At 34.4% G+C, this 10,256-nt stretch overlaps 1 protein-coding gene across 3 annotated transcripts in view; it reads right to left on the bottom strand.

Moving 5' to 3' along the window:
- Positions 1-5,479: 5,479 nt before the first annotated feature.
- LOC145674327 (uncharacterized) overlaps positions 5,480-10,256 on the bottom strand; it is a 53,202-nt gene continuing 48,425 nt past the window's right edge. For 2 of the 3 annotated variants that reach the window (XM_081744254.1, XM_081744255.1), the window contains exon 3: positions 5,480-9,385. In XM_081744254.1, coding sequence (XP_081600380.1) covers positions 8,329-9,385 — 1,057 coding nt within the window. In that variant the 3' untranslated portion in view covers positions 5,480-8,328. The remainder of the gene's footprint in view (positions 9,386-10,256) is intronic. The other variant, XM_081744252.1, reaches the window with a different exon arrangement.

Here is a 10,256-nt window from a genome sequence, read left to right as displayed (position 1 = left end):
AACTCTACAACTATTTACATGCCCTAGGTATGTTATGTAGTTTCAAGGATTTTCCTTCCAGGAACTCAGAACATTCTTATGTAATGTATATGTAGTTTTAAGGATTTGTACTTGTAAATTTTAATGTTTCCAACAACAAAACTTTTTATATATACTTTATGAAAAAATATGTATATTAGAAGATATATTGTGATTACTTCCAGGAAAGTTACCCATATGTTTTTGTAACAATTTACATTCTGTTAATGATATACAGAAGACATGATAATGTTCATCTTTTAAAGATTTTATTATGGATTTTAAAATAGTTGAATATTGCATGAGTTCAATCATATGAATATTACATGTTTTTCTGAAATGTTTGTACTTTAAGGAACTTTAACCAATTAATTACCGTAGATCAGAAATATTCACATGCAACAAGATGATCTTTTATTTTATTATATCCTTTTATATTTAATACTTTACTACCTCTATTTGTACAGGAAATGTTTTATAATGAAAGACAAAATTCATAATAGCGTTGTTTTCTTTTCTTTTTTTTTTTTTCATAATCATCCGAAGAGAGAAATGTGTTTATCATATTCGAGTGAGAAATACGTTAGAATTGTGAATCTGTTAAATGAATTTACAATTTATTTCAGAAAATGTTAGCAGAATTACTTCCATTTCTAACCCATTTAACTTACCAATGCTACAACATTCTGACAACGAAATATTTTAAGCTAAAAGAATTGCAAACAGTAACCTTTTACGACCTTAGTTTGAAATTAATCAACTAATATCATTATATTTCCAACTACACAGAGGAATCTTAAAACTCAACGCAATATTGATTAAGAGCTCATTCGTGGCTAAGCGGTTAGCATACGCACCTTTAGCGCGGGAGATCCGGGTTCGATTCCCGGCAGGAGCTCATGTGGTTCGGATTCCACGTTAATCAGTAGGTCCACTCTCATATAGCCCTCGCTGCTGAACGGGACGTAAAACTCAAAATCAACTCAACTCAACTCAATATTGATTAACGCAATTTGTAGTTTCAATATCTTGGAAGATTTAATAGCGTGATTCTATTTCACCCGCGTCTGTGCCTATTACGTTATTGCGTCCTTCAGGTGTGACATACAATGTTGAGATCAAGAGGCACAGTTGCTCAATGGTGAAGTGCTCAAACTCTCGTATGAAGGGTCACTGGTTGTTTATTTTAGGTCACGTGAATGTGTAGATGACACCGTCGGATAGATAGATTTTTATCCGTTTTCTTCCACATCCCCATTTCATTTCTAACCATTCACTTGCATTGGTCTTCTTGTGAACTTCAGAGACGTAGGAAGTTAATATAAAGATTTCATATCATTACAATATTAATTACCGTTTATTCTCCCTCTTGCCCTTTCGCCTATAATTTTCTACCATTACTGACAGGTTCTAAGTCGAAAGGAAGTTTAATTTAATTATGTGTAACATAGATTATTTCATTTGTAGAACTTTTAAATGTTCATGTGACTTTCCTTTAAACCTTGTAAAATGCGGGTGCGTTTGCGTGGAAGCGCAAGTACTGAAGAAGAGCTTAAGTATATTTGTTTTGTGAACTGCACTGCCAAGTACAAAGGCAGAGAGACTATAATGATTCTCGGAGATACTACTTCAATGACATCAAGGCTCAAAGAGCATTCCTTAAGTGAAAGTTTCATTAATTAATACCTTCCTATTCATAAATTCACATTCAGACAAAAAGGACGTTTCCTGAAACAAAGCTACTGTTTAATTTGAAGATTTAAATGTATCTAAACACATCTTCAGTCAAGTTCATGAAGAGAAAAAATAAATTAATGCTTTGGTTAAAAGAATAAACATTAAAAAATAGTGTTCATCATGTACGAGGGAGGATCAAATGAGAACCTTAAAACTTTATTATTAATTTCAAATGTTGTGCTATTGCTTTGAAAGTAGGCAATATTGTTTCTAACAGCATTCTCTTTCTTCAGTAGGTGGCACAAGAGTGTAGTCAAACAAGCGCCAGCACAGGAGCAGTTTTAAGATGACCCACTGTCCACATGCACTGCATTAGAACATCGTTCGGTGATCCGGTTTTTGGGTAGTGAAGGTGTGAAACCAATTGAAATTCATCGCAGAATGGCAGCAAAGTATGGTGATTCGTGTTTGTCCTGCAGCAAGTGGTGTAGGAAGTTTAAATGTGGTGTAACATCTGTGGAGAATGCTCCTCGACCGGGACAGGTTCATCGCATAGTGACCGACGACAACATTGCGCTATTGGAACAGCTTGTAAAGGACAACAGGCGTATTACCCTGAAAGAAATCGCAACAATAATGAAGATTAGCTTTTGTTCAGCTCAACACATTGTGCATAATGTTCTGCATTTCCATAAGGTATCAGCAAGATGGGTCCCACGTCAGTTGACTGCTGAATTCAAAGATTGTCGCGTCCACGCCTATGAAGAACTTTTGCGTCGTTTCAACGCCGAGGGTGATGCATTTCTGGACAGGATTGTTACAGGCGATGAGACCTGGGTTCACTATCATCAACCAAAAATCAAGGAAGCGAGCAACGAATGGCGGCATAGCTCTTCGCCGAAACAAAAAAAAAAAAAAAAAAAAAATCCGCACTCAACCATCAACAGGAAAGGTCATGCTCACTCTCTTCTGGGATTCTAATGGAATAATTTTGGGACAGTACATGGAAAAAGGAGTGACAGTAACCAGTGCCTCGTAATCAAACATGCTGAAAAATCAACTTAGCTCTGCAATCAGGCGTAAACGGCGAGGACTATTGTCCTCAGGAGTACTCTTACAGCATGACAACGCCCGGCCACATATTGCCCGTTTGACCGTTGAGACTATCGATGACATCAAATTTGAGTGTCTCATTCATCCACCTTATTTACCAGACCTTGCCCCCAGTGACTTTCATTTGTTTGGACCACTCAAAGAAGCAATGAGCGGCAAACATTTCAATAGGGATGAAGAGGTGAAAAATTCAGTGCATGAGTGGCTACAATCTCGATCAAAAGAATTATTCCACCGAGGTATCCATGCACTTCCGAAACGGTAGTATACTTGCATTGAACGTCAAGGGGACTACGTTGAAAAATAAGAGTTAAGATTTCCTTTTCATTGTTATATTCTAACATATATTGCACTTTCAATGTTTTCATTTGATCCTCACTCGTATAATAAACTCATGATAAAATGTTAATAAAATTGATGAGAGGGTACAAAATAGTATGAAATCTCAGACTACACGAATCGATATATCACTACATACAGATGAGACAACCCATAATCACTATTTTCCTGGGAAGGAATGAAAAATTTCCGGAGCTACACTTTCACCAAGTCATATAAAGCATCCACATATACGTAAGTCACAACTATCAATTGCAATGTACGTGGCTCCAGTAAGACGTTAATATGTGTAAAGGGTGAATAACTTACCACGCAGAAAAAGTAGCATAAACACAGTCCAGGGGAGTAATTCAAATATAAACAGCATCAAAATCGTTTTTCCGGAAATCATTAACGACCTTAACACATCGGAAGTAAGCTTACAAAATAGAAAAATACCATCAATGTGTGGTACGTACATACAAAACTTTACTTCTAGATTAACAGAGGATACAATGAACTGAGAAAGATATGAACATAAATCCCAAGGATCATATTTCTCGCAAACCAGGGGTTCACCGGTTATAATATAAATACTACAAACTTTAATATTATAGTTTAACAAGTAGTTTTTTGTAGGATCTGAAAGAGCAAAAGGATGTTGATTACTTAGCAAATTACACAGACGAGACATGCTAAAAGGTAACAACACTTGCGTTGTATCAATCAGGTTGTAACGTTTGAAATGGCCGATTGTACGTCTGATGAGAAACCGCGCTCCATGACGTAACTAATCGATGGACCGAAGACACATCCACAGTGTCACATATTCCGAACATTTAGAGCAAACAGGCTGAGTTCCGCAGTAAAGACACAGAGTGCTGTGAACGTCGAGCATGGAAAACAAAGAATGCGAGCGAAGTTATTTTACGGATGTAAATTGGGAACATATTACACATCTAGAAACTAAAAGCATAGAAAAACTATTTGGTTCAATTGCGGTGGATTAGCACACCACACGACTTTCGTGTATAAAAATTCGTTCAGGTGACACAATGAAATGCAAACCCACAGCTACGGAGCTTGGAGACGAGTTAATGTATTGGAGACAAGTTATGCAAGTACTATACGACGGTCGTTTGGCGGCTCCATGTCACTCGATAATGTATAAAGTTGGACTCTTGTGTGCCACATAAGTTGACACTGGTCAACAAGAATCGTCGTCAGGATGTATGAACCAATTTGAGTGTACAAAATAACCAAGAAAGTTTCCTGTAAAAAATTATTTCCTCTGATGAAAAATGGATCTGCTACACCAATTGAACACGGCAGGACAGTGTTCGATTATCATTTATTTGCACGATGGTTTATGAAACCGATCTAAAGAGTCATACTGTTGCCGATATTAACTGTTGAAGTGCAGTGTGCTAAGAATTCACTAATGATCAACATATATGGTCTCGTCATATTGCACAACATGTAGATTGAACGAACTTAAATTAATTGCAACAATAAAACCCCTTCTAATCTTCTGTATTGTAACAGAGAACCAACTCAACCAGCATTTCTTTCACCCTTTGGCAGAGAACAATGTCTCTCATAATCGAAAGGTGAAACTTGTCTTGAAGGAGTTTTTGAAATCGCAGACTCCACATTTAATTTGTCATAGAACCCAATCCTTGACCAAGCGATGGTAGAGGTACGTAGGTTCAACCGAAGCTAATTTTGACTAAACAGATTTTTTCAGTTAAAAATATTTCTGGCCTTTGGAAGTCACACTTTAAGACAATTCAATAAACAATTTACGATTATAATTTCAGTATTCTGTAAATAAATTTATTATTATTATTTTGTAACACTTCTGAAACCGGTCGAAGATTTTCAAATATCTTCTGTCACATCTGCATATATTACTGAGAAAAGATGTGTAAAATTCACACAAGAAAAAAAAAAGTTTAGAGTTTCTAAATTTAAGTTTTTCATAGGCTGAAGCAAAGTTATTGCTGTAATTTTTTCTTACATTATGTAAAGAACAAACCAATGAATAGTTGAAAACTTAGTTATTGATGTTGTGGTAAGGAATATATTCTACACGATCTTAACTCTGAAATTATGAGATTCAAGAATATCGCATTCTAATTATGAAAAGTAACTGTCTATACGAAAACTAATAAAATATAAGCAAATCGGCAGTACTATGAGGAAGAAGAAATTAATCAGTATATTCGAAAAGAATCAAACTAAAACCAAATTCATTCCTGAAACCTGAAATCAAATATGAGTAAAACATCGAAAGTTAATAATATTACAGAACACTACTCGTTAATATATATATATGTATATATATATATATATATATTACGAGACCTCTTAATGTATGCGACCATTTTAAGCAATAAAAAGCAATTAAAACAATTGGGAACTAACAGTTCTTACATTTTAGCAATAACACATTTTTATTAACATATTTATGTTACGTCTGTGTAAAAACTCGATATAAGATTCAAACCAGTAAATTACATGAAAAGTCAACAAAGTAAGAAGCGTCACAAAACATTAAAAAATAACACTGACCATAAGGAGAACTGTTTTTATTCAATCAATATGTGAAAGTAGTATTATTCGATGTAACCATTAAATCTAAAGACAAATATATGAAAAGGGAGAAGCTACCTTATTCAAAAATTTCAGCTCCATCTCTTTCCTGTTTGAGATAAAAAGACTGAAAAATTTAATTGAAAATAGACTAATAATTTCTCCCTTTGGCTACAAAATATTTATTGACAAATTTGAACTTAGCGATTGTATCCCAACGAATATTTATAACTTTCAAACATTAAAATGGTAAAAAAAAAAAATAAATAAAAAAAAGAAAAAAAGAAAGAAAAAGAAAAAAACTTTTGCATAGGGGACTTAACTAATATTTTCGATGAAACAAGTTGCAACATTTTATTGAAGGAATAGATTTTGTACAAAAATAGATTCTTTAGTTTATTCATCTTATTTATACAATTAACACTATGGACGTGTTGAAACTACAGCAGGAAGTCACTATCAAGTCTTGGTTAGTATTTGCGCGTTGTCAACGGAAGACCAAAAATTCGTGTCCACTAAAAGAAAACACTGACGTTTCTAATAGTTACCCAGGACAAAAACCAGAAGGCATATTTAAATATAGGCTGTATTGATTCGTTTTTCTCCCTGTTCAGTTACTGTTAATTTTTTAAAGTGTGCATCTACGTTGCACGTTGTCTCCTGAACCTAAAGAGTTAGTTTGTCATTGTTAAATAAGATCTGCTGAGTTCGGACTCCTAGCTACAGCGGTTGACACCTTTAATCTTAAATAAAATTCGATTGAGTCGTTTTGAAATACATGCCGAGTCCCTATTCCTTAACGATGCCGAGTTCCATGCCGAGTCCCTATGCCCTGAGCTGTCAATTTCGAAAGTATGGTGGGTAATGAAAATATTCGTTACTACTTGGAAGTAAGTATGTAGATAGTACAAATTTATTCTGCAAGCGATGTTTGTAGAATCTTATTTCACCATAGGAAGAGCACAGTTTTTCACGTATCTTGATACACATATGCATGATTGTGTAACTTTTAATATCGATTGCCACTTCAGTACACATGAAATTGAAAAATCTTATTTGACTTATTTGTATGTAACGTTTATGAAAGACTTTCTGTAACTCTACTCGAAGTAGCACTATTTGTAACCTGAGATAAATGATTATCAAGGAGTCACTTGAACAAAAGTGCCAATGACTTTTCATACAGTATTGTATATTATTTGCCAAAAATACATTTTTCTGCCATAGAATTGGAAATTTTAAGATTATTTAATTAGTTCGTCCTTCTTAAATGCAAAACGTTCATATTCTTACACTCCAGGAGTCGAAGCGATACCTTCAGTACCAAACCACTAGGGCAAAATTGACAATACGGATTTTTCCTGAATGTGAACAAACATTATACTATACCCTCTGCAACTCATGAGTATGTCTATAAGCGTGAATGCTCATTAAATTTCTATGATATTAGACTAATTATCACGCCATACCGAACACAAGTTTTTCATGTGCAGTTGTAAACATGTGCTTTAGAAAGAAAGTCTTATATTAATTTATTCCTACAAGTATGGCAAGTCTGACATTCTCTAGGTAAACACGCGGTTTTCAAAGTTAAAAAAAAACAACGGTTGTGTTTTTACGTTAATAAGAACTATGATGTTCATTGCCTGTGTAAAATGTTTTTATTCTTCAACTTTAATTCTAACGAAATTATTTTTACATTTCTGGTACGTATCAGGTTTCTTGCTGGTATTTGGGCCTTGGTGATTTTACATAAATATTTTATACATCCGACTTATCTCTATGTATTAACATGTGGTGCCTCAAGAAATATTATCCACTGTATTTTATAACGAACTAAATTGTATCTCACATTCCTGGGAGGCATGACTTTACTCACCCACATGTTATTGCATAAAGATTGAGGACTGACTAAATTCTTTCTACATATGAGATTTCTGAAGTGTAAGTCTCAGTCAACACACTTTTTACAAATTAGTTTTCAAAATTGTATCCTACACTCCTTATAGGTATGAGGTTTCAAATTTTACGTATTAAGTTTGTTAAAATTGATCTTATACTAAATCTTTTCTCACATTCCTGGATCGTATAAGGTTGCCACCCATATCTGTTACTTAATTATGTTTCATCACATTTTATTTTACCTTAAATCTCTTCCTGCCTACCTTGCACAAATGAGAGGTCTTACCTATTTGAATAATCATGTGCCTTTCATTTTTTCTCACAAAGTCCCATTCCATATTATTTACAGGTATCAGGCTTCTCATGTGAATGTTAGAATCTGACAAATTTAATCTGTGAGTAAAGGACTTTCCTCATATTTGATAAGGTTTCTCACCTGTATTTTTTAGAATGTGATTTGTCTACTGTGTTCTTAGATTCAATGTCTCATCATAAACATGGGACATAGGAAGATTTGTCTCAAATTTGATTTTCGACTAAATTTCTTCCCACAATCAGGAAAAGTATGAGTTACCTCACTTTTATATGTTAGCATACACTTAGTCCAACTTCATCTCACACTAAATTGTTCGTTTTATTGCTTCCACGAAAGAGGTTCCTCTCCCATACGTGTTACCATATTATCGAACTACTGTAGATCTTTGTCTAAATTCCTTTCGACATTCTTGTCCGTGCAAGGTCTCTCACAAGTGCGTAAACATGTGGTTTTGCAAGTAAGCTACATTTTTTACTACGAGTTTTCTCACTTGAATGTACTAACATATGCCTCTTCAGTCTTGTTTTATCAATAAATGCCTTCCCACATGCCTGGCAGGAATGACTTTTCTCACCTACATGTATTAGAATGTGCTTTGTTAAGTTCGATTTAACATGAAAAGATTTTCCACATGTCTGGCAAGAATGAGTTTTCTCATTATGTATTAGCTTGTGTTTCGCCAAATTTGATTTACTAGTAAACGATTTTCCACATACCTGGCAAATATGAGGTTTCTCACCGGTATGACCCAATATGTGGGTTTCCAAACAATCTTTCGAACGAAATCTCTCTCCACATTTATGGCACAAGTAAGGTTTCTGGCCTGTATGGGTCAACATGTGGGTATCCAAAATCAACTTTCGAGTAAATCCCTTTCCACATTCTTGACACACAAAAGGTTTCTCACCAGTATGTTTTAGCATATGTCTTTTCAAATTTCTTTCAATAAACCATTTCCCACATGCCAGGCACGTAGCATATTTCTCACCTTTATGTGTTAAAACCGGTTTCGTCAAACTGACTAAGTGATTTTGACTACGACTAAGTGATTTGTCATATAATTGGTAGGAGTGAGGTTTCTCATCTCTCTGACTCAACGCGAGACTTTCAAAAGGGGAATTCCGAAAAAATCCATTCCCATATTTCTCGTTCGTATAATGTTTGTCAATTGTATGAGTCAACATGTTAGTGTGCAAATGGTTTCCCATATTGAAATCCTCACCAAACTCTTTACATATACGAGGTGTTCCACTTCGTGTTAACAAGTAATTTCCCAGATTTGATTTACCCTTATGTTCATTTATACGTTTTGGACACCTACTAAGTTTTGTATCACTATCTGTTTCGATTTGCGCTTCGATATAGGATCTACGAGTAAAACATTTGTCACACCCCTCGGAAGAATGAAAATTCTCACTGCCTTTTCTACAATGACATTCATGGAACCTGTAAGAAATATAAATAAACAAGGATTAAAATTGAAAAAAAAAATCAAAAAATTAAAAAATGAATTCGCTTGCGTGTAATATGCACTAACACGTAAATAATTTCACTTATTTTAGAATACAGACATTATTTATATACAGGGTGGCCCAAAAGAACGTATAAACCCCTGTACTGATCAAGTATAACATTCTAGCTTATGAATTTATTTTCTTCGACTGTTCCGACCTTAAGTAAAAAGACATTAAGAACAAGTAATAAAGAAACTAGGTCTACCTGTTTGATAACAATAAATTATATCAAATACGGGACGGCAGTGTATACCTACTTTTGGGCCACCCTGTATATGCCAAGCAGTTCGTGAGGCACTAAAATAGAAACTGCTGCTACTAGCTGAAATACGTAGTATAAAGACAGCGAAAAGTAGAGACGGAGTTTCCTATCATTGCATTCTGTAAATTGGAGAAAATTATATAGAGTTGTCCTACATTTACATGTAATTCAGTATTGTTAAAAAAAAAAAAAAAAAAAAAAAAAAAAAAACCACCAAATTCCCTTTAAAAATGAATCAGATGCAACCTATACCAAGACAAGATGGGTCATTTATCATTGTATGCCCTTGAAACTTTTAAACTAAAAGGTAAAAACCGCCGAAATTTCACACCATGCAAGTATCAATAGCGGGAGACTGTTTCACATACTCAATACCATCAGTATTACCTACCTAACACAGAATTGTATTTTCTCAAACGACACAATGTCAGGTTATTACCTATTTCAAATATACATGTAAAACGAAAACTTATACTTCCACACTTACTTTGCAGTGTTGCAAATTAAGGACGCCATAGTATCACTAACATCGAAAAACAAA

The sequence above is a fragment of the Thermobia domestica genome, chromosome 17 (genome assembly GCF_964235325.1).
Source record: "Thermobia domestica chromosome 17, izTheDome1.hap1.1, whole genome shotgun sequence".
In the NCBI taxonomy this organism is placed as follows: Eukaryota; Metazoa; Arthropoda; class Insecta; order Zygentoma; family Lepismatidae; genus Thermobia; species Thermobia domestica.
The sequence above is the reverse complement of the archived record's forward strand: the minus strand, read 5'-3'. Positions and strand labels throughout refer to the sequence as shown.